Raw genomic sequence first — 23,165 nt, forward strand, 5'->3', positions numbered from 1 at the left:
GGGGGCTGGCTTGGAGGAGGTCTTCAGCTGTAGACTGAGAGAAACAAGAGAAAGAGGCACCCTTCAGAAAGGAATGTTACAGGAGTAGTACAGACTGTGAGAAATTCCATGAACAGGCAAAGGTAGGAGCAGCCCAGAGGAATGGCAAAAAGCAATACCAAGCTAGACCCTCAAACCAACAGGCCTCTGCTGCCAGAGGAATTCCTGAGCTGGGCACTTACTCCCATTTGACAAGAGCATAAGGCTGGCATTGATATGGAAATGAAACAAGCTGTAGCATCCTCTGAAAATGACAGGAACCAGAGGTGTGGGTGTAGAGCTCGCTAGATTGTTAGCTCTTATGTTTGGGATTGATACATTAATGCCTCTGTCAGAGGCAGGAATAAGTCACACACGAGTGATGCTTCAGTTGATTTGCTTGAAGGCAATTAGTTGACTACTGCTGGCATCTCTGAGACTAAATAATTAAGTACCATGTTGGGTACAGGGAGGAGAACTGGATGGGCTGGGATTTTGCTTTCTAGCCTTTACAGTTACAACATAGTCCCGGGACCACGACTGCTTCAATGGTCCTTCTCTGTTTTTTTCATAGGATACTGAAGCTTCTGGCTTAGTATAGTTAAAAACTCTTTTGTTGCCCACTGACCTACTTTGGCTGTGTGTTAGCTATTGGATTGGGAAAGGACCATCTGTATATGTGTCCACTGCTTCAGCCTGAGTGTAAAGAGAACCTAGGATGCTGTCTGCCTTCGTCTGATAAACCTCAGTCCAGTGGAGGCAATTACTTAAAATGCTCAATTTTATTGTGAATGGCTCGCTTCACTCGGAATTTAATAATGTATTAGTGAATTTGATACTTTGTGAAAGAAAGAGAAGGCATGAGGGATGCACCTGAAGTCCTATATTTAAATACAAAGGATGTATGTAAGTTAGACTTCTTACTAGTGGTCTAATAATGAGCTGGCTGCATTCTGAAAAATATGGGAAAGCCAGGGAAGGTGTGATCTGTGTATTCCTTTGGACAGATAAAAAGCATGTTTGCTGTTCTTTACCTGCAAAGGCTCTATAAAAATGCTTTTAGAATGCTATGCTAATTCACCAGTAGTGTTTTTAGATCACCTCACTTTTAGAGTTAACTGTATTTGTATAAACCTGCAGATCACACACTTTTCCTGCTGAGTTTTCCTCCATTAATTTTTTACTGATATGATTGTTCTTCCTTTTTCCTTTAGTAAAGAGCAATGAGCTTTCTGTCAATTAGAGCAAAGGTGTAATCGCAGTTGCAATGAACCAGAGTAACACTCCTTGACTTCAGTTTGGCCAGGGTGCTACCTTCAAGATGAGGTTTGTGACCACAGCACAGCTGGGGATAAATATTGTTGGAAATCTAATTTCAGTTTATCATCTTCAACAGAGAAGCAGCTTAACTAATGAGCAGCTCGGAAGAGGTAGAGAGGGTAGCAGTTGGTGATGGAGGGTATTGTTTGGTAACCGCAGAGGAAATGATTTAATTATATTTAATGCCTAAACTGTTATGTCTGGTTAATATTTGTAACAGTCTAAACTAAGAAGGCTTTGTAAAGTGACTCAAAGCCCAGCAGAGCTATACCTTTGGTTATGTTGCTTTCATAACATTATCTTGTCTGTAAAGTTTCTCATTTTCTCAGACTTGTTCTTGAGAACTTAATACAGAACTTTAAATTTATTACGGGTCAAGTATTTATTTTTAACAGCAATATGCTGTTGTAGACTGATAGTGATATTGCAGACGGTCTAAGTAACTTCTAGAGAAATTCAGGTGCCAAGGCCCAGTGATCATCAGATATATTTGTCTGTCCAGAAGCAGACAGCATTGCTGAGGGACAAAACCTCCTATAATGGATTTGTGCACAAGCAGGTAGATAATGTTCCGCCTAAAAAACCCTCCAGTATTTTCTTCAGTGTTTTTGAAGAGGTCAGAAGTAAAGATCTTCTGAAAAAAAAGTCCATGTACGTTATGCTAGTGCGAGGTTATGATAATGGTTGTTCTTTAGACAATTATAAATTATCTGAAATTAGGTCTTTGATCTCTAGAACCATGCTAGAGAGATAAAATGCCTACCTCATTTAGGGTTCAAGAAGCAAAATAAAAAGTTCCTGTTCAAAAGAGAGATAAGTGGCCTTGTATGCTATGTCAGTCAATTTTGCAAGTTTAAGCAAAAATACCTGGTTTTGGTATAACAGAGCAATAGACTCTAAAGGTGGATAATTACTAGTAAATGAGTTTCTCATTTACATTGCTTTGAAATTGAGCTGAGCCGTTCTGTGATGGACAAGATCCTATTTCTAAAGGAATAGCTGTTATTTTTACATAGACATATGTAATGATAATACATAATAACATAAAATACCCAGCACAGCACATATTAACTTGACAGGTTATAGACGAGTATTATATAAATGTCATGTTTTTCCCTTCTATTGCGGAGTTGTTCCAGATCCTGAATAATCTGAAGATCAAAAAGTTGCTGCAGGAGCGGTATAGAATGGCAACGTGCTTCTGTGCACCAGGGAATGTGAGAGAGCTCTACAGCAACCGCAAAAGCAAAATAAAGTAGATTTATATATTTATTTTCTGTCATTTAGACATATGTACTGGGCTTGGCAGTATGAAGAAGGGTGTTCCCTTAGCTAACAGCTTGGCTGATTTGAGATACTGTCACAAGGTGTTGAACAACAGAGTGCGAGGCTGGCGAGTGGCGGTGCAGCCCGAGCACGGAACGCCTGTGCAGGGCGTGCAGCGGGACCAGGGGTGGGGTGGGAACCGCCTTTCTGACCAGGAAACCACAGGGATTGTTTGTGGCTGCAGAGTCCTCACATGGCATCTTCTGAGTAATGCTTTTGAGTTTCTGAGCTGGCCAGGAGCTGTTATCCCAGTGTGCAAACCAGGCCGTACCTTCATGTTTTCCTGTGCTTTCTGTGGCTGGGATGTAGCAGGGATTATGATCTCGTGCTCAGGAAACACAGTGGCTGGTGTCCCCAAGGGATTGCTGCTGCAGATGGAGCATCCCCTGCAACACCAGCTTGCTTTTGGCATAACGTGGAATCCAGCTTGAGGTGTTGATTCTCATCTTGGATATCTCACTGGGCTGAAACTAGAATTTAAAAAAAAAAACTAAAGGAATAATGAAGGCCGAACCCCATGATTTTGTTGTTGTGTTATGCTGGAGCTTATACAGGAAAGAGGAGATAAGAGTAAGAATGTATGAGGTTGAGCTTTCGCTGTGTCCCTTTGGGGACTTCTGAGTGAATTCTCAGCTTGTTTCTCCATCTTTTGTCGTAACTTTGGGGTATATTTACTAAATACTGGGGTTTTTTTTTCTTAAACAAACATAGTATCTGAACGATGTGTAGTTCCATAAAATCCTTACTCTGTTACACACATTGTCCTCCTTTCTGTGGAGGGAAGGAGAGAGCAAACAGTTGGATTGCGTAGCACTTACTGGAAAATGCTGGGAGACTATTGTGGTAAATTAGCATAAAGTAGAATATGTTGCTGACTAAATTTATACTGCCAGATGAGAAGGGAATGGAAATCATGTTTTCAGGGTTCAATTAAACTCTTCTCAATGTATAAACAGGGCTAAAGAAATGTATATTTTATATGTAGGTATATTATTTAAGCTAATAAATGTGAATATTTTAAAATATAAGCCTGAGCTCTTAGACAGTGGGTTATGTATGTAGAACAGTTTTCACATAATTATTTGTTTCACTCAAGAATGAAGTATTCCTGTGACTTCTGGGATAAATTAGTGGGTCAGTATCAAGCAAAATAGCAATTCTGGCACTTGCTCTGAGCCTGGTTGGATAAGAGTTACCAGTTGGGTTTCCTGTGCTCTTGGTTCAGGCTTTTTGCAAGTGTCTGGGCATTTCTTTAAAAATTTCATAGAGCAGCTCTGTAGTTGAAGCAAAATGAATATTGCATATTTTATTTGGACAGATGGCAGTTTCAGAGCACTTACTAAGCAAGATACAATTTTTGCATTCTTACAGGAAGCACGTACAGAGATATAATTTTATCATTATTTCATTATGTACTTAATGCACTGAAGAAATGAATTGCAATGCAAATCCTGGACTGCCTTGTGACTGCATTTAGGGTGGAAGGTAACTGTCAGGTTGCTGTGACGTGTTTGTGTTCTTATATTTAATGATCATTACAGGCTCTCATGTCATGCAGAAAAAAAAATTGTGATCTGGTAAGAATCTTACCAAACAAAAGACAATAATCCTCTTAAGGATTCTTCTGTCTTAGGTCAGGAGGCCATCATGGGGTTTTTGCAAAGGTGTTTCATAGTGTCCTGGAAGTTGTAAACATTTTTAATATTTTTGCCATCTAAGAAAACTGGAAATAATGTCCCATTCATTATATGGTTTGTCTTGCCATTAATATTGCCATTAATGTGCAATAAAAAAAAATTGTGCACATTGTAGCAAAACAAAGCTGAAGCTACAATGTAATCCATCATTCTCTCTAAAATTAACAGAAAACAAGTACCAGATAAAAGAGATTTGAACATAGCATGACCAAGTTGAAGTAAGGAGCTGAGACTTGATGTCTCTATTGGTGTTTTGGGTGCTCCACTAAGAACTTGAGAATGGATGGGAGATAGCAGGGTCCTAGAGACCAGCTAGGCAATTAAAAATACACCAAAAACACCTTGAAGAACTATTAGAGATTTTAAAGGAAAGGGGGACAGCAGTAGGGCAATTTCCATGGAGCATGAAGCTACCATTGTGCAGCTTTGCAGTATATTGGGTGTTTTGAAAAATCCCTGGGAAAATGAGCTGGCTTTGCTTACATGGTGTTCCTGCCTCTGGTCTTTGGGATGTGATTTAGGGTAGAGGAGCTGAGCACGTAGGTAGGTTCAGCTTACTTTGCATTTGCTCTACCTGAAGCTTTTGCTATTCAAATATCTACAGGAAAACCTGACTTTAATTCCGGTGTGCTGCTCCTCCTGGTAAGGGATGAAAGGAGCTGGAGGGCTCTGCACTGGAGGCATTACCAGCTAGAACTGAGCAGAGGTGTAAGGAGTAACACTTAGTGACTAATCCCAGAGCCTCATGAAACCCAACTGCAAGGATTTCCCATGTAGAGTCAGTCTTGTGTTTGTAACAGGGCACGATGCTAAAATTTGGGAGATCTGAGTTTGTGGATGTCTTGATTCTTACACTGAGAATGTTGTAACAGCTCTGGGAGTTGCAAAGCATGAGTTGATTGTACTGTGTTTTAGTGTTGTCTCCCAGGTTTGGGATTTTCTTTATACATCTGGCTAAATTAAAAGGTTAGTGTCAGAAAAAAAACAGAAGCAATAAACCATCCGTGAAAAACAAAAAACCAAGGGGAAAAATGTTTATGTTTATATACAGGTAGAATTTGGAAAACAAACAGTGGGGATTTTTTTCGTGTTTTTTTCTTATAATAAAGAACATTTACAATCCATTGCTTTTTGTTCCCCTTTCTTGGAGAAGACTTTGAAAAGTGACAATTAAGTGTTTCATATGTCATCAGTGCTTGATGGTATTTAGGCAGAAAGTGTGTGGCAGAGGTATCCTGGTAATTTCTTCACTTCCTCAGTTCAGTGTTTTCAAGTGGCAGGACAGACATTGTGACTGTTCAGTGACTTTGGTTGAGTGAAGGGTAGCTTGTACTTTGAAAGTGCAATTCAGTAAAAACCTACTTAAAACAACTGGCATGATCTTTCTGAGCCAATATAAAAGAAAGTTGAGTCAGTCCGGGAAACTGGCAGCAGTAACTCTCAGTATTTCAGCAAAGTATTTTTGTCTTCTTTTGGGACTTTATGCCATGTGTTCAATTTAAGGAATTGAAATAATATTTATGTGTATTTTTGCCAGCCTTCTTCCCTTGAAAAAAAAAAAAAAATCACTAATAATTGTTTTTGAAATATTAGTAAAAGCTGGGGGGAGAGAGCTAAAGCAACCTGTAAAACCTTTGATCAGCCTGGGGCTTAAATATAAGTGTTAATTTGATGTCTAGGCAAACTCACCCTAAGTAATGTAATTGGATATATTAAAGATGTCAGAGTGTCAAGAATCTCCAGATATGTGGGTGCTTAATCAGATCTAGCCCCTAACCTCTGACTCCTTCATTCTTGTTTTACTTAAACACTTTGAGCTACTACTTTTTTTCTTTTAAAATACTCTAGTCCAAACATTTTTTCCTCCATCTTCCTTGTCTCCTGCTCTACCTCATTCTCTCTCTCATGGTCTTTTAATAATTTATGTTTGTTTCCCTGCCTTTAACTTCCTTCTGTCTACCCTCCTCATAATATTCACAGCCTCTTTGCCGTTCTTCCATCTCTGCTGAAATTTTTTGGTACGCTCACCTACTTGCTCCTTTTCCATTAATTCTGCTCTGAAATCTTGTCATTTAAATAATTTTCCCTACCTTCTCTTTCACCTTCTTTGACCTGGATAATTTTTGGCTTGAATGGACTTGCAGGTAGAATAGGTAAACTTTGACTGTCTTGGAATTATTTCATTAAACTCATCCCAGTTCTTGAAGAACTAATGGGAAAATGTTGAAAATGTTGTCAGTTTACCTAAACATGAAGGTATTGCTGCTTGATTTTGAAGAGACATGGTTCAGCTGAGTGGTGATTATCAGTCCAAGCATAAGGGATGCTATATAGGCCAAATATCTTGAGTCTCTATTTCTGTGGGACAGCAGTTGGTGTACCAAAATACCCTGGCAGTCTTGTCTTCCATCAATTGCTCAGGAATTCTCACTATCCACCATGTATTTCCTTGATTACATATCATTATCTGAGATGTTTGATCTGTTTCATAACAGATTCCTTGTGTAGGTCAGTGATGAGTGAGAGCACCCAAACTTCTAAAACCTAGAATCCCTTGGAGTCTCTCTGCTCACTTGAGGGTGCACATCATCAATGCCAATTTGCACTAATACAGAGCTTTTGCAGCGAGTATTCATGGAATAATATTTTGTTATGGCTCATAAATAGCTCTGACAACCAGGCTTGTGGTCTTGGTTCACTTCCAGGTTGAAAGATGTTCACAGCACACACATCATTGGTGAGAATGAACAAGTGTTGGTCACAGGTTAACAAACCGTAGCCCAAAGGAGTCTTCTCCTTGAAATTTTGCAGTGGCTCTGGATTGAGCTGTATGAAAATGAAGAGACTTAAATTATTGCCTGCACCATGCCTGCTGTGGGAATAGGCAAAAGATACAACTGAAACTTCATAAAGTGTAAAAGTATAATTTTTTAAAATATGGTTTATTAAATTCTTTTCATTGTCAATTTGTAGCCTTTCATCCATGTATTATTCAGGGGATTAAACTTGAGGTACCACATATGTAAGTAAAAGCAGAACTTTGATTAATACATCTACATTACAAAATTTGGGCAGTTTATGTGACTGAGAATACATCTATTAAGGAGTACCCAGTGCTGTTTGTAATGCTGCCCCATCTGCACTCAAGGCACTTAAATGATATGTTAGATCAACACTGAGTTTAGAATATCCACCCCAGTAAATGGTTCTTGAATATGTGTGAAATGACTGGGGAGTGTTATAAGCAGTGGAGGGATTTGTGGATCCAGAAGCCCTGTGGACCTACCCAGAGACTCCCACTTGGTGAGAATTTGCTCAGTTTGAGTAGGGGCAAATGTATGTCCAGGGAAATAATTCTCAATTTTGTGACAGATTATTTGAATAGATGCTGTTTATGAGGAAATTGGTGAATTCTGCAACTGTGTTGCATTTCTAGTCACACAGTTTGAATGTGCTGGAAATGGTATGGTAAAGTGCTTTTTCTTTCTGAGTGTGTTTACTCAGGAAAGTCAGCTTGAGCTTGTCCCACTATATTTATTGCTGTGTGAATAATTGTACTGGTTAGATTTTACATATTTGGAACACAGTGCCTAACTGCTGCCCTGCCTGTATAATTATTAAGTCTAGAGAATGGGTTGGGAAAACAGCTTTGAGAAAACCACCTCTTCTAAATGAATGATTACTGACTTGACAAAGCGTTCATAATATTGACAGGCAGTTAGGAAAATTAAATCAATGCAATCAGGGTGGTGATTATTTTTCTCAAGAAATGTTTGCGTAAGAAAAAGAGAACAAACATTAGTACTTTTTGGAATGTTAAGACCAATATTCTGCTGTGAAAAATGACCTATAGAAATGTGGTTGTTCCATATTTCAGGACTGTACCTTAGGGAAAGCTCTGAGCTGGGTGTTGCTAGACCTTCTCTTGAAGTCAGCTTTGCAAAGAAAACCAAAAGACTTTCGAATTCAAATTTGCCAGTTTTATTGGAATGAAAACTAGAAAGCTAACTTTTTCCAGAATAAAATCTTCAGTGATTTGTGAAGGTTAGCTGTAGCAGAGTTTTATGCACCAGTGCCCTCTTTGTGCAGTTAAGTCCTTGATGCAGTATTTGCTTATATTCAGTGTGATTTGGTGAGTGGCAGCAAAGCAGGAACAGTTTGGTGTTTGGGAGATTTTTTTTGTCACAAGGAGATTTTACTTAAGTAGAGAAAGAATTGTGCTGGGTTTAATTAGTACACTGGTAGATACAAAAATTGAAGAAGAGTTGAGGAATTATTTTGCTGTAATTAAGCAAAAGGGAAAGTTGAAATTTTGCAACTAAATTGAAAGAGGAAACAATCTCAGAGGTGGAGTGAATGCAGAGTTCTCAGATGTTGAGACATTATAAGGAAGTTCTTCAAATTAATGGTAATCAAAATGTTACTTTTAGTCTCTCTTCCCCATTTTGGACTTATTTTGGTTTTAGTAAGTGTTTTTATTTTTTGTGTTTAATGTGGTGTTTGCTTTTACTATCATACAAGATGATGATGCTAATTCTCTATGCAAATGTCACCTTCAAGCTAGTGAATACCAGTAATGTATATAGTGGAAGCAATAGTTATTCTGAGAGCATTTTTATTTTAATGATTCATAAATGTTCTGATAGTGCATATGTGGGTGAAGGGTAGCATGGGTGAGCATACTCTAGTTCTGCTTAAAACCTCATACGTAATGTGCATATTTTGTTATGTTTTATTCTGATTTTGGGCCCTGTATTGCTCTGTGTCTGCAATCCCTTGGCTTTTGCTCACAGTTGCCATGCTGCTTTGAGCAGCTCAGTCCTTCACTGTATCTTCACTTCTTCACTTCCCAGCCTTGTATCCTTCATTGCAAAACTACAGGCAGGAGTGGATCAGGGAACTGATCCAGGTCCTCCCCCTTCCTGGTTGTTCTCTTACCAGGGAGAGGAGAGCCAGAGCTCACTTCCCTGGATGCAGTTTCTCTGGTGCATAGTTGGTTTCCTACAATTCAAAATGAGTTCCTTGTAAATTACTTTAATTAAAACATGAATGTAGTATAAACGTTAATATGTTTTTATTGATGTTAGAGATTTGCAATAAAAGTGTGCTATTGCATTTTTATGTCTTTACTTGATAAAAGAATGCAGAAGGCAGAGACTGATGAGAAGGGATGGGCTGGTTGGATTAGGATTATTTTGGGAAAAGGCTATTATGAGAGAAACAGCATTGCTTTAGCCATTTTAGACTTGGTATTTCAGCCCTTGCAGTAAAAAGTGCTGGTCCATGTGTAAAAAAAAATAAATTATAGCACTTTCTGTCAGTTTTTTCTGATAACTTTATAAAAACTTGACTTTAAAGCTCTGATTCTGTCTTGATAATCAGCATTCAGATGTACTAGTGCATGCTTTCGCTAAGCCGATTTCCTTTGAATACTCACTGTATTTCAAAAGCTCTGTACAGTTTTAAATGGCTAAAGAAAAAACTGACAAGCCTGAAAATTAAATTGTAGCAAAGACCTGAAAATGAGGAGAGTTCTCACAGTCATCCAGACAGAAATTTATCTTGCTTTAAATTTTGGTTTTAATAAATGTATACTCCTCTGTGCATTTGACATAAATCACACATGCCACTTAATAGAGTCACTTTGATTTTATTTTGTAGGTTATTAAAGTATTATGTGTATTTACACAGATTTATTAGAGCAGTTGCTCAATTTTCTGTTCTTTCATGTGCAAGTGGATACGATGGTAATATTGCAGGTTATTAAATTTTGGGACCTAAATGTTTGGCTGTGTGTTAGCATGGGAGTAAAATTCATTGAAAGGTGTATCTGCTGAGAAGAAAAGGGTTTGCTGTTTTTCATCAGCCAACTGTGAACATCTCTAGGGAACTGTGTGTTTCATTCCAAGTTGCTGCATTAAGAAGTTCAGGAGTTCTGCTGTGGGGTCTGTAGCTATGTGCCCCAAATACCAGCAAAAGAACCCCCCACCCCAAAATCTCAAACCAGCTAATGCCATGGTCTGTGTGGGAAAGCTGGGAACATGGGATACTGATTTTATTAATTTGCACCACCCTTTTCTTGTGTTAGGACAATAATTTTTCAAGTATATTTACTCTCATATACTCTCCCTGTTTCCAAGTACAAAAAACCCCCTGGCATTAGGTGTTACCCTGTCCCCAAGGCATCCCAAATTCCCAGGAACATTGAGAAAAATCATTGAGTGAAACAGCTTAGGGTTGTATTCCCTAGTGTGAGTGGCAACTTGCCTAATAAAGGAAAGCAGATACGACCAGAACAATTGGTTTGTGGGGTTTTATTCTGTGGGGCTTTGAGGTTTTTTTGTTGTTTGTTTGTAGGTTTTTTGGTTGGCTGTGGTTTGGTTCTTCTTAGCTTCCCCTATGGTTCATAAGGCCTGTTGACGTAGTCAGACTGGCATGAATTTCATGGAGGGTTTTAGAGTGGTTTTTCTTAAGAAGAATGTAATTATATTTTTTGTTTTGTTCCCACACCTCCAGATACTTAACTGGAGAAAGAAAAAGAAAACAAACTTTTATGACTTATTTTAATGGTTTAGTAGTTTTAAAATTTTTATTTAATACGAACCTTGCTTAAAATGAGTGTAATCTTGAGTCATATATATGAGTCTGGTTTTAACTTGTGCTGAATTGTATCCTAATGGATTCCCACTTGATTTCAGCCTGTTTTTCTTTAACTGTAATGTCCTTGTTTCATGTCCTTTTACATGTAAAAGTCATGTAGAACAGTGCAACCAAAACCCCATTATGGTAACAACATAGATTGTATTGATACCTTTTAAATATTTTCAAGGTCTGTGGTGGATTACAGGTGTAATAAAGAAGAAAGAGTGTAAATTTTAAAAATAAAGCTTTTGAAAAGTAACCAATTGCACATTTTTTATTTCTTATTTTTTCCCCTTTCTTTCAGCCTGTATATAAGGCTGTCTTTGGAAGCAATTTTTCATCATTTAACTGTTGCCTGCTTGTTAATAACAGTGAACTCTGAAGTCCATTCTTCTCTCTATTATTTGAAGGCAGGTAGTCAAGAGAGCAGTCACAGAACTCTGCTTCCCCAGGCCCTTTATGTCCTGCAGGGCTGTAACCTTAGAAAGGTGGTGTGTAGAAATGGTCTTTTTTTGTTGTGGGTGAAGGCTAACGAGTTTCTCTGTCTCCTTGGCTCATCTTAGGTTTCAGCTCTGCCTCCTCTGAGGTGTTTGAATGTGTGAGAGAGAGCTGGCCAGCAGAATGGCTTTAGGGTGCCTGCTTGGGGCATCTCCAGTATTCTAGAGGTGTTTGTGGATGATTCTTCTTCCATGTAGATTCCCTGCTGAATCCTGTCACCACTTCAGTGCTGTAAACAGAAACAAAAAACAGTCGAACAAACCGTTGCATCTTTATTTGCACTGCAATCCATGTTTATTTTTTTTAGTGTTTTAGCACTGGTTTTAATTAAATTGAAGCACTCTGTTTAAGCAAAACAGATTCATGTCTTAAGTCTTAAAACTACCATACAATTACTAACACCTCCCAGCATTTGCCAAGTATTCCTTACTATGACTTATTCTTGTGTCAGCAATGAGAAGTTTCATCTTAGATTGGCCTTTTAGAAGTCCAGGTTTTAAGAAATAAACATAAATTCTATTAAAGCTTTTTTAAAGTGAGATCAGGAAGGTCACCCAATGGATTTGATGCTGAGGCAGGCATTGGTGCCTTAAATAAAACCAGGTAGCTCAAAGAAAGTGAAGTGCTGCCTAGACTGAGGACAGACCTTTAGCGTAAAAATGTGGGTTTCATTTCTGCAACTTTCTGCTGTTGCTATCCTCTTGTGTACATGGACATTGGTTAAATTAAGCCATCTCTGTATTATTTTGATGCATTTGTAAAGTAACCAGCAACTAAGAAGCTGACATTCCTTTTATTATTGTATTAAGTTTTTTTAATTTGCTGAGAATTAAGTAAACAGAGTAAAAGTAATGAGTTCTGCTTACTTTATTGGTCAAGCACATACTATTTTTTGTGAAAATGTTCCTATTGATGCATTTTATGTGTTCATAGTACAGCAAAAAAATCCTCACTGTATTTCAGTGAAATTGATTTTGCTATGGAAAGTGTCAACGTGGGGGTAATGATTGATACTCAAAACTTGTTTGTGGAATTTTGGTCTTGCTGTGTATTCATATATATATGTGTTCATGTATATTCATACAGGCTTATAAATGACGCAGTGTTTTTAGAAATACAAATTAATCAAGCTTGATGTGTTTGACAGTTCTTTCATCCTTCTTTGGAGTTTAAGTTAACGATGGTAAATACCAGCCTCCAGTCAAAGTAGTTGTTTAGTGTAAAATTAAGTCTTGAATGCTGGTGTGTTTCCATTCTCTACTTCAGCCTGGACTTTCTTGGTGAACTTTATTTTCCTAATAGCAGTTGATGATTAAATTCCTTCTGCAGTACGTTCAAGATCTCAAACACACAATAGCAATACAGTTCCTGTAAATGCTTAATTTGTTAATCTGAGCTCTGTTTAACAAGAATTGTATGAATACTGCTTTCCTTTGAAATTGATCTTCAAAAAGAAGTCCTGTTTTGTATAATAAGATGCCAGACTCACAAAGATTTCCTTTCTTGTTTCATAGACGTTCCATCTTCAGAGCAGCCTGAACTGTTCCTAAAGAAACTTCAACAGTGCTGTGTCATTTTTGACTTCATGGACACGCTTTCAGACCTTAAAATGAAAGAATACAAGCGCTCCACTCTTAATGAACTGGTGGACTACATTACAATAAGCAGAGGCTGTTTGACAGAGCAGACTTACCCTGAAGTAGTTAGAATGGTGAGTTCTTTCTTTCTCATGGTCTCTTTTTAAATCCACTTGCAATTTCAGTTATACACTGTGGGCGAAATTGAACCCTGGAGTAGGTGGATTAAATGATGCCTTTGGCTTGTATTTGCTAATAGACATTACTTGGGGATAATTCTCCAAAGACAAAAATATTAACTTTTATATATTTTTAATTAAAGTCAAGTAGATTATGGTTATTACAGTGTCACATAGGTATGAAAGGAAACATGGATTGTTTCCTAATGAAGAAAGCCAGCAACCATAAAATCAGAGACCCTCGTATTTCCTCCAGTCTACCTTCCCTCTCCTCCCCAGTGAATAATGGAATAATATTTGCAAGTTTCTTATCTTTCTTTGAACTTTCTTCAAACTCTTGGGTGTCTGCTTTAGGCAGAGATAGCTTAAAGTATGCATGGATAATAATTTTAAAATAATAAATGCTAAAAACGTTGTATAGGATTGTTGTAAGAATGGCCTGGTACGATTATATGGATTCATTGCAGGTGCTGTTAGAGTGAGCAAGATTAATCAACAACAAAGCCATACCTTATATATATAAATTGTTAAATAATAGTGTTTTCAGTGTAAAAATGGAAATGGTATTAGATCCTGCATGGTGAAGAATGATCATTACAACTGGCAAAATCGATCACTGCTTTAAAATGTTTGTTCTGTGCTACTGTACAGAACCCTAATAACCTGTTAAATGAGGAAGCAATTAATTAAATACAGATTTGGTTATGTTGGTTTCCTAATGGTACTCTGTGATTGTAGCATCCTCTGGGTATGTGCTGTAAGAAGAAAAACATGAATAGTTTTTGCACTGCATTGGGTATGCTTCTCATTCCTTTTCTGACACACAGATACATGCTGTGTTGCTTTGCTTGTTTGTAATACTTAAAAATAGCTGTAAATTTTGACAGAAACATCAAGCAGTTAATCCTGAAGGGAAAAAAAGAAACATAATTAAGGGTGTATGAAAAAAAATCTTAATACGGCTTCTTCATGTGTTTGCATTGTCAGAAAGCCTATGATTATGAGATCAGATTCTTCCCCTTCTCCCTCACCCTCTCTCTCCCCCTTCTGCACTGGACCAGTCTTGTGAATGAACTGCATGCTGTGTTATTTCTTCAGTATGTGAACTCACACATTATTCAAATACCAGGCAGAATACAGAATGACTTTTATTTTTTCTCAGTTCTGCTGGTGTTGCACTGTAGTATCTAAATGGTTTGCAAATGTTAGTTTAATCTAATGTGTACCCCTTGCACTGAACAAAGTATATCACAACCTTTGCATAGAAAGGATGGTGATGCACAGATAACTTCAATAAAATGGGTGACTTCTTCTGTGTGTAGCAGATGCCTCCAAACTCATCTCCTCAGAGGATTTGATAATTTTTTTAGCATTTGTGTTACTGCGGTTGTATTCTTGCGTTGACTTTGGTTATAGTTTACTGCAGCAGCATCTCTTGAATAAAAACTCTCCAAGTTAGTGTTGCCTTAGCTTGGGCCCCAAGAAACAAGAAGAATTTGATTTGTAATTGTTTATAAAGTTTGATTTGAATCATAAATAATAATCTATGAAATGATACTATCTTTAACTGTGGAAGACTTGTAAGACCCATTTGTTATCATGTCCTACTGTCCCTGCAGTCACTTGCATTTGATTCACACAACAGTTTTTAACTTAAGGAAATGATGTATTTCCTAGAGAACTTGAAATGTGTGGCTTTGAATTATTTTCTTAAATACAGTCTGTATCTACGATATGGAGGAGTTACTGGAAGTAAGGATACGGCCTGAATATTTCCAGTAGATTTCATAGATATTTACTAATGGTGCTTATGAAATTTCAATTTCACCTTAGATCCTTTTTGATAGAAATCTGTTCCTTTCATTGCATCATGCCTTTCCTTCATCCTGCTTTCTTCTACTTTGCATTTGTGGTGCTGAACCAGGCTTTGCTTAATAAGCAAAGAGACTTTTTTTGTTTTTAGGTTTTATAAGGTGTAAGTATGTTAACAATCTCTGTTAGTGACCCAAAAGGTGTTTGGCTCTAGACATACTAGGCTAGGAAAAGGTTGCCAAGTAGAATTCTTCAGAAGAGCTGAGATTTTTAATTGCTTTTAATATATAAGGATTTGAAAAAGTCATATGTGGTAGGCAGATAACTTGTGGATGTTTTTCGTGCCGACCATTGAAATTTATGCCATTAAAAGCTTTATCCATGCTTGTAATATCACATGTTTTCATCTTCTTCTCTTGAGCATGTGATATGATGTTGTATATAGCTAAATGTGAAACCACTTGGCTGTTTGTCAACCTGTGTGCAAATCTGCTTCCTTAAACTGCTCTCTTTAGCTTGAAACAGTGTCTGGTATGTTATTTGTTTTTCAAAAAAATGAAATAAACCAGAATCTCCTAATGACCACCAGAGCAAGTTGCAGAGGCCTTATCCATGTCATCAATATCAGTTGATGGGGAGAGCAATTGGGATTTGTGTTAATGGCCATGAGCTGAACAGATTTATTCAGGAGGGCATTGCTCAGCATGCTTCCCCTGCAGTTTGATGTGTTGTTCAGAAGGGCAGATGACATTGTTTAGAATTAGGCAAGTCTTAGGAAAAATGGCTTTGCCAATTAAGCCACACTCTGCTAAGAAGGAAATGCCAGTAATAAGCCTTTATGAGCCAATAATTGGGCACTTAATCTAAAATTTATTCCTGTCTGAGCAAAACGTGGAGGCCTAAACTAATGATGCTGATTTTTACTGGTAGATTAAGTAGTGGTAGTTGACTGAAATAAATGTTTGTTATTATCTGTGGTATCCTTAAGGGTGTATGTGCTAGAGCTGTTTGTGTTTTATGGATGTTAAGACATAGATTGAGGAAACTGATCCATTTAATTTAAAGAATGGACAAAAAAATTGCCAAGCTGTTAAACTGAGGAGTCTGGATGAATCTCTGTTGGTGAGCAACCTTTCAGCTCTCCTACTTGCTTTTTTAGAAATTGTATACCCAGGCCCTGAGGTTTACGCAACATCACTGTGTGTTTGCCAGCCTACAGGAGATGGCTAATGAAACTCTCTTCAGATACATCTTTCAGAATGGAATAGTGATACTTTGTTCTCTTTTCTAAGTGCTGAAATGCCTCTGGCTTCCCATTGTCATCTTTATCTTTTCTATAATGGCAAATTGAGTAAAATAAGACTGTAATTTCTCTACAGCCAAAGTGAAACATCATAGGAGATGTCATGTGGTGTAGAAGCTGTGTTAAGCAACACAGGGAAAGACACTTGGTTAAATCAATACCCAGAAAAAACACAAAAAAATGCATTTTAAAGGTCAGATTCTGGTTTGGGTTTGTTTTTTCCCCCCCCCCCCGCCTCTTTTTTTCTACTGACATAAATATAGAGAGATTGCATTCGTTTTTACTTCAGGTTTGCCTCAACAGATGTGAGGGCAGAGTCTGTTCAGGAGTTTGTTTGTGACAGACCCATTAAACATAAAGAATATCTTGCTAAGCTATGATTTTTTTAGCATGTTGAGGAACCTATTTTTAGGAAGTGTTCTAGCTGTTAGACTTTATAGGCATTATGGTTTTTATATTTTCTATAGCTTTAGCTGTGTCTTATGACTAAGTATGACATCTTCAGAGTTTCTGTATTAAAATGTTCTTGGATAGAGATTTTTCTGCAGGTCCACCTATATTCAGCCTTACTTTTTTGATATAACAAAAACCCTGTGTGTATATATGTTCCTGTGGCTTCTTGTATTGGATTTCAAAATATAATAGTGAATGTTATTTTTAGTTTAAGGGAAATAAATAAAATCATACACTCTCAAAAGAATTGACAAATCATAACCCTTTCTAATGGGATTTTATGTAAGTTCATGAATTGTGTAAAATATTAGGAATTAATCTTGAACATGACTCAGTGGAAGTAGGACAGATTTTGAATCTACCTGAAATGCTGGAAGGAAAATGCCATATCCTTTGACACCCCCCCCCCCCCAATGTTTTTTAATTAAAAATTGTCTTGTAGCTGCAGCCATAATGGAGCAAGCATCTTACTGCTAAAAAACCACATAAAAATCACACCATATTTTAAATTCTGTTCTTCTTTCTTTAATGGGAGGGTTATCGTTTTGTAGAAGCAAGAAAAGAATCTAACTCTGATTTCTTTTATGCATTATTTCCAAATACTTTTGTTAGATGTTTTTGTTATTCCCATTCTTTATACACCTAGCTCATATTAAACATACAGTGCTTATTAAAAGAAGAGGCTCTGATGTTCTGTACTCCTCTCAAAAAAACCAGTTGGAGGCAGCTCCTCTTGCAGCAGTTGTCCCTAATAATTTTTCTGGACAGTCTGTAATTACATTTACCGTGTCCGTTATTCCCGTGGTTGGTTACATAGACCTTGCATCTGTCAGCCTTTATCTGCATAACAGTTCAGTGACTAGCTCTAAAGCAGAGAAATAAACTGGAAAAGCACTTTCTTTTTCCAAGAAGCATGTGAGCTATATTTATTTTTTTACTCAAAGGACCTTTACATCCCCACACCCTATTTTGGCTGTGTCATCTTCTTAAGTACCTTTAAAGCATTTTGTCTACAGACAAGCACAGTGTTAATCTTCTTCTGAGGGATTGTTTTCCTGAGTTTTGAATTGTATGTTTTGTTCTTTAGTTTGTAGTCCAGGACAGCATGAGTTTTGTAATGCTGTCTAGAGTTCAAGTTCATGCATTGGCAAGCTTTCCCTTAATCTCCTGCCTGCTCTAGAGGTGAGAGGCTCTTTCTGCTGGTACTGTGTTTTAATTTGTCCAAGGTTTGAGCTACTAGTGTGATTTTTCAGACTGTATTGTAGAATTACCTGGGCACAAATTAAATAAATAATTCTTCCATTGAAGCATCTGAAAACTTAGGTACAGGGAGATATTGATGAATGGGGTTACTGGTAGGGTACCCAGATATAGCTTTGGGTCTAGGTGAACTGGAGTGGAATTGCAGAGCTCCAGTTTCCAGCAGGGAGAAGGCTGTACCCAGGGCTGCTGCCTGGGCTGGGGTCTGGGCTAACACTTCTAATTCAGATCCAGAGTGTTGTAATCCACCTTGATTCTTGTTAGAGTGAGCAAGATTAGAACAAGGGGTACTGTCTTTAAATTGGAAGGGGAGGGCAAAAGGTAATGGCTTGAATTTGGAAGGGGACAGGGACAGATTATGTGTTAGGATGGAATTCTTGATTGTTAGCTTGGTGAGCCACTGGCACAGGTTACCCAGAGCAGCTGTGGCTGCCCCATCCCTGGAAGTGTTGAAGGCCAGGTTGGATGGGGCTTGGAGCAGCCTGGGATAGTGGAAAGTGTCTCTGCCTGGGCAGGGTGGATTGGAAGTAGATGACCTGTAAGGTCCCTTCCAACCCAAACTGTTCTGTGGTTCTGTGAGAAGTTTCAGGGTTTATTAATTGTTTTGTTTTGGTTTTGGTTTTTTTTTTGGTGGGGGGGCAAAGCATCCACGCAGGATTATAGCTACTGCTTTAAGTGCAAGATAAACATATGTGATGTGGATATTGTACCTGAGCACCAGCTGTTTTGTCCTACAAAGTCTTGTTGTAGTTCTGTCAAGAGAAGCATTGCCCAAGGATCTCAGGTTTGCTGCTTCCTCATCTGTATGGATGGAAGCTGAAGTGGGTGATGGTAAGCTAACAAGTTTAGGAGCCCTGATCCAGAGCTAAATTCTTGCAGGTTATTGATTGAATTTTTAGAAGACTTAAAGGTCAAGGGAAAATGAGAAGAATTTCCCCCCAGCCTGTGATCTGGATTGTTGACTGTGTTCACAATCCAATGTAGTTCATTTTGATGCAGCCAAGTCAAAAGTAATGCTGCTGGGCAAAAGAAGGCACATAATATTAAGCCCTGAAAGACTGTATTCAGGCAAGCAGTGGTGCAGAAAAGAACCTGAGCTTTGTGGCTTGCTTATCATGAGTATCTTAATATGAATTTCTGGTACACTGCACTGTTCAAAGAAGTGAATGTCGATAAATTAATACGACAACATGCAGGAAAAAAGAGAGAGATGGTCTGGCTTTTTATATATACCCCAGTGCACTTGTGCACAGGTGGGAGGTCAAAGGAAGGAAGCAAAAATAATCACAGGATTAAAAACAAACAGAGAAACCAACAACTGCTTGGGTTTAGGAGCTTTGTTTTTCCATTTAATGACACAGAGGTTGAGAGTTGTCATGTCTATATAAAAATACCTATCTATAGATAGACACATACTGCATATGCAAATATATATACAGGTGTAAAAGAGATCTGGTGGTTTAACAAGAACTAAGAGGGTATCAGGCAGATTCAACCTTAAGATCAGAAGCAGTGCTGCAGTTAAATTAGTAGTGAAACTTTAGGAAAGGAGAACTGGTGGAACAGTTTATAATCGTTAAAGATAAAATTAGATACTACATTTTGTAAGATGTTCTTTAGTCAAACTTCTGGGAACAATTCAGCAGGTTTTATAGAGAGATTATAGCTGAATGACTGCAGTAGTTGCTTCAGGCTCTAGAATATGTAAATCTGTAAACAGTATTAAAAAACTCCAGATATGCAGTTTGTTTCAGAAGGACAAGTCCAGTGTTTTTTCCAGGGACCAGTGTTGTCTCCAGGTTAGCATGGCTTTGTGTTATGACTTAATTACATTTTATTGCTTCTCTATGTTGTTATTATGCACAGCAGTTTAAACATTCTAAGCAGAGATACTGGGTTTCAATTTTATATGTACATGGGGTTTATTTGGATGATTCCACATATTTTTAATTGAAGAACAGGTGTTCCCTGTAAGCTAAATGGGTATCCACTTACCCTGGTTTTATATAGAGAATATATTAAACTTTGCAGTGTGTATGTTTGTTTTCATTTTAGCTTTCATTCAGGAAAACTATTACTGATAAAAATCTTTGTTTCAAGCACACAGAGTAGAAGTGCTTAGCTGCAATTCAATTTGTGAAGTGTTTCTGTTACAGCGTTGTCACTTTTATAGCACTCCAGTGAGGGGCAAAGAGAGGACTTTTCAAAACATGAATTTTGACTTCAGACTTGAGCCTCTTACTACCTTATTTTCTTAAAGTTATTTCAAATATAGATGTGATAAAGCTTTCTTGAAGCTTGATGCTTTTACCTCTATATATTCATAATTTTGTAGTTCTGCATTGCCAGGTACCAGCCATTAGATCTGTTCAGAAATTGCAGCTCACTCTCTGGGGGGCTACAGAGCAGCCTTCCCTGTCTTGTTTGTTTTTAACGAATTGACATTGACTTGTAATTGCTTGGGAGAATTTTTGTCTTGCTTCTGGTTGGATGTTAGATATTAGATTAGGTCTTAATAAGAAATTCTTTATTAAGAGGGCAAGTGAAGCACTGGCACAGGTTGCCCAGAGAAGTTGTGATTGCTCTATCCCTGCAAAGCCAGGCTGGATGGAGCTTGGAGCAGCCTGCTCTAGTGGGTGGCATCCCTGCCCATGGCAGGGGGTTGGAATGATATTACCTTTAAGGTCTCCTCCAACCCAATCCACTCTGTGATTCTGCGAGTTGTGCCTGACTGACACAGAGCTCTCTGTACATCTCCAGTCTAGAAATCTGTCATTTCAGCATTTCCAGTTTGATCTTGGATGTTTTCGATTCAGTGCCAATGGGTAGCTTTAAGTGCTTGTTAAGTTGGTTTCTGGCACTTGGGTGTTCAGATTCTGCGTGGTGGAGGAGCTGTGGTGGGCTTTGTACACCAGTTTGGTGTGTGCTTCTGAAAGGTACAGCCATGGGGAAGAGGGTTGCAGGTGTTTTTGAGGACAGAGAGGGGACATCTGTCTTGATACAACTTTCTAGAATATTAGAATTCTGGTTTGCCTTCCAAAAATATCATCTGGGCTTGGAGGCATTCCTAATCGGTGGCAGACGGAAGTCAGTATTGATCCATAGTCATTTGTGTTGGCTTTGGGAGAGGAATCACTGGGGATTGTGTATGCAGGCTGGCAGGGATGTCCTCTGGCTTGATGATCCAAGAGAGGTCAGGAGAGAAATGATTCAGCTATCCAGCTGAAGGAATTTTGGCATGCTGCTTGGGCTCAGGGATAAATACTAAATAGCTGCCTTATGCCTATCTGAGAAAAAGTCTTTCCAGATCCGATGTAGTGCGTTCCTGTTTTAGTGTGGTGGCTGTCAGGGTCTCAAACTTACAGCTGGGCAGTTCATGCATGGAAGGACTTGTTGCCTTCAGTTCTCCCTTAGAGGCTTATAAACATTAACCACCCAGAGGCTACTGATTTAGATAAGCATGCTATAAATTGACACTGCATGTAAATGAGCTACTGAGCTGTGTTGTGGTGATTAATGTAACTGTAATGGCACACGTTATCTCCTAAAGTTATGGTAACCTGGGGAAATCACTTAAAGATAACCTGTTCTGTCTGTTCTCCTCAGGAGAGTATCTGCATTTTGGCTCCACATAGCTTATCTTTACTCCTAATGCAAAACAGAAAATTAAAGACAGCAAACTGCACACTAGGACCATATTCTAGCTTGCATTGCATTTACTCCTGCACGTTAATTTTCTTATGCAAAAATACCTGCTTTTGAGTTGCCTTGAGACTGGCATTTTTAAATAGGCACTCTTCAGAAATTAATATGAATTTTGTCCCAAGCTCAAGATCCAGGTGTCAGTGCTGGCACTTAATTAATTGTTTCTGAACCTCTCATACTTCTGTCATGCTGGTAAGGCCCTGGCACTAAATGCTTGAAGCTTGGTTTGTCTTAATTTTAGTCTTACAGGAATTTGTCTTTGTTTAGCTTTTCATTCTGAAAGTATGTACTTTCCCTTGCAGGTTTTGCTTGTGCCATAATTCAGTATTTGTTCCAGTTTCTAAACAAAACAGCTGATGAGTGATCTGTAGGTACAAGTTTTAATAATACATGTATAGTTAAATTTGCAGAAAATTTTCTGTCTTGTTTCAAATGAAATTTAAAGCAGAAAAGGGGGGAGAAAAAAAAAAAAAAGCTGCCTTTGGTTTTCTTAGTTTCTTATTTTGATCCAAATCCTGAGAGAGCTGGGATTTTTGACTGTGAAGCAGCAACAAAAAATGCTTGAGTAAGTGTTTTAGAATCCCAGATATTTGGATTCAAGGTACATTTCCCACTTTTTACTTGGGAATTCTTTGGACTGTCTACTCTCTTCTGTGTTCCACCATAGAAACTCTGTCTTGCTAATTCTGATGACTCTCCTCCTCTCCCTGCATTTTCATATCAGGGACAGTAGAAGGAGGAGCTTCAGGAATCCTTGAGGAAAGACAAACTATAACATGTGTATTTATTCTTGGAATAGTTATTGGACCCCTCATGAGATTAGAAATGTCTCTTTGTGAGGGGGCTTCTGAGAGAAGTGAATGAGTTGGAGAAGAGGCTGGAGGAAGGAGAAAAAGATTTTCTAATGAGTGCTGGCAGTCTCTGGGCTGGTGTGGGTACCGGGCAGGAGGAGTTCAGTCCCCATCAGCACAGGCTGGAGTAAGTGCTGTGGCTCTCCAGGCTGACAGCAGTGCTGAGCTTTACAGAGTGGGGCTCCTGTAGAGCCTGCAGGACTGGAACTGCAGTGGCACACACCCTCTTGTGGCAGGAAGGGACAAGTCCCAGCACAAACCAGTGTGGCCTCTTGTTTTCTGTGCTCACTGGTTTGCCTTGCTCACTCTTTTGTGTTCAGTGAACATCCCTCACTCGGGTGCACCACGTGTGCTTTCCTGCACTTACCTCTTTCATCTTTCCGTTTATGCAGTGCCTGAATCTGTTCTGTTTGTCTTGCAAATTCTGAAGCTTCACCCCATTTAAATCAGGTTTTATCAGTATTTGGATTGTATTTAAACTGTTGGTTTTAAAGTGCCTTTTCTCACTAAGTTGCCAACATACT

At 38.3% G+C, this 23,165-nt stretch overlaps 1 protein-coding gene across 2 annotated transcripts in view; it reads left to right on the plus strand.

Annotated features, from left to right (window-relative positions):
• The window catches only part of PPP2R5E (protein phosphatase 2 regulatory subunit B'epsilon), a 70,728-nt gene that overhangs the window by 27,001 nt on the left and 20,562 nt on the right, over positions 1–23,165 (plus strand). For both annotated transcript variants that reach the window (XM_015631365.3, XM_015631366.3), the window contains exon 3: positions 13,016–13,212. In XM_015631365.3, coding sequence (XP_015486851.1) covers positions 13,016–13,212 — 197 coding nt within the window. The remainder of the gene's footprint in view (positions 1–13,015; positions 13,213–23,165) is intronic.

The sequence above is a fragment of the Parus major genome, chromosome 5 (assembly GCF_001522545.3).
Source record: "Parus major isolate Abel chromosome 5, Parus_major1.1, whole genome shotgun sequence".
NCBI lineage: Eukaryota > Metazoa > Chordata > Aves > Passeriformes > Paridae > Parus > Parus major.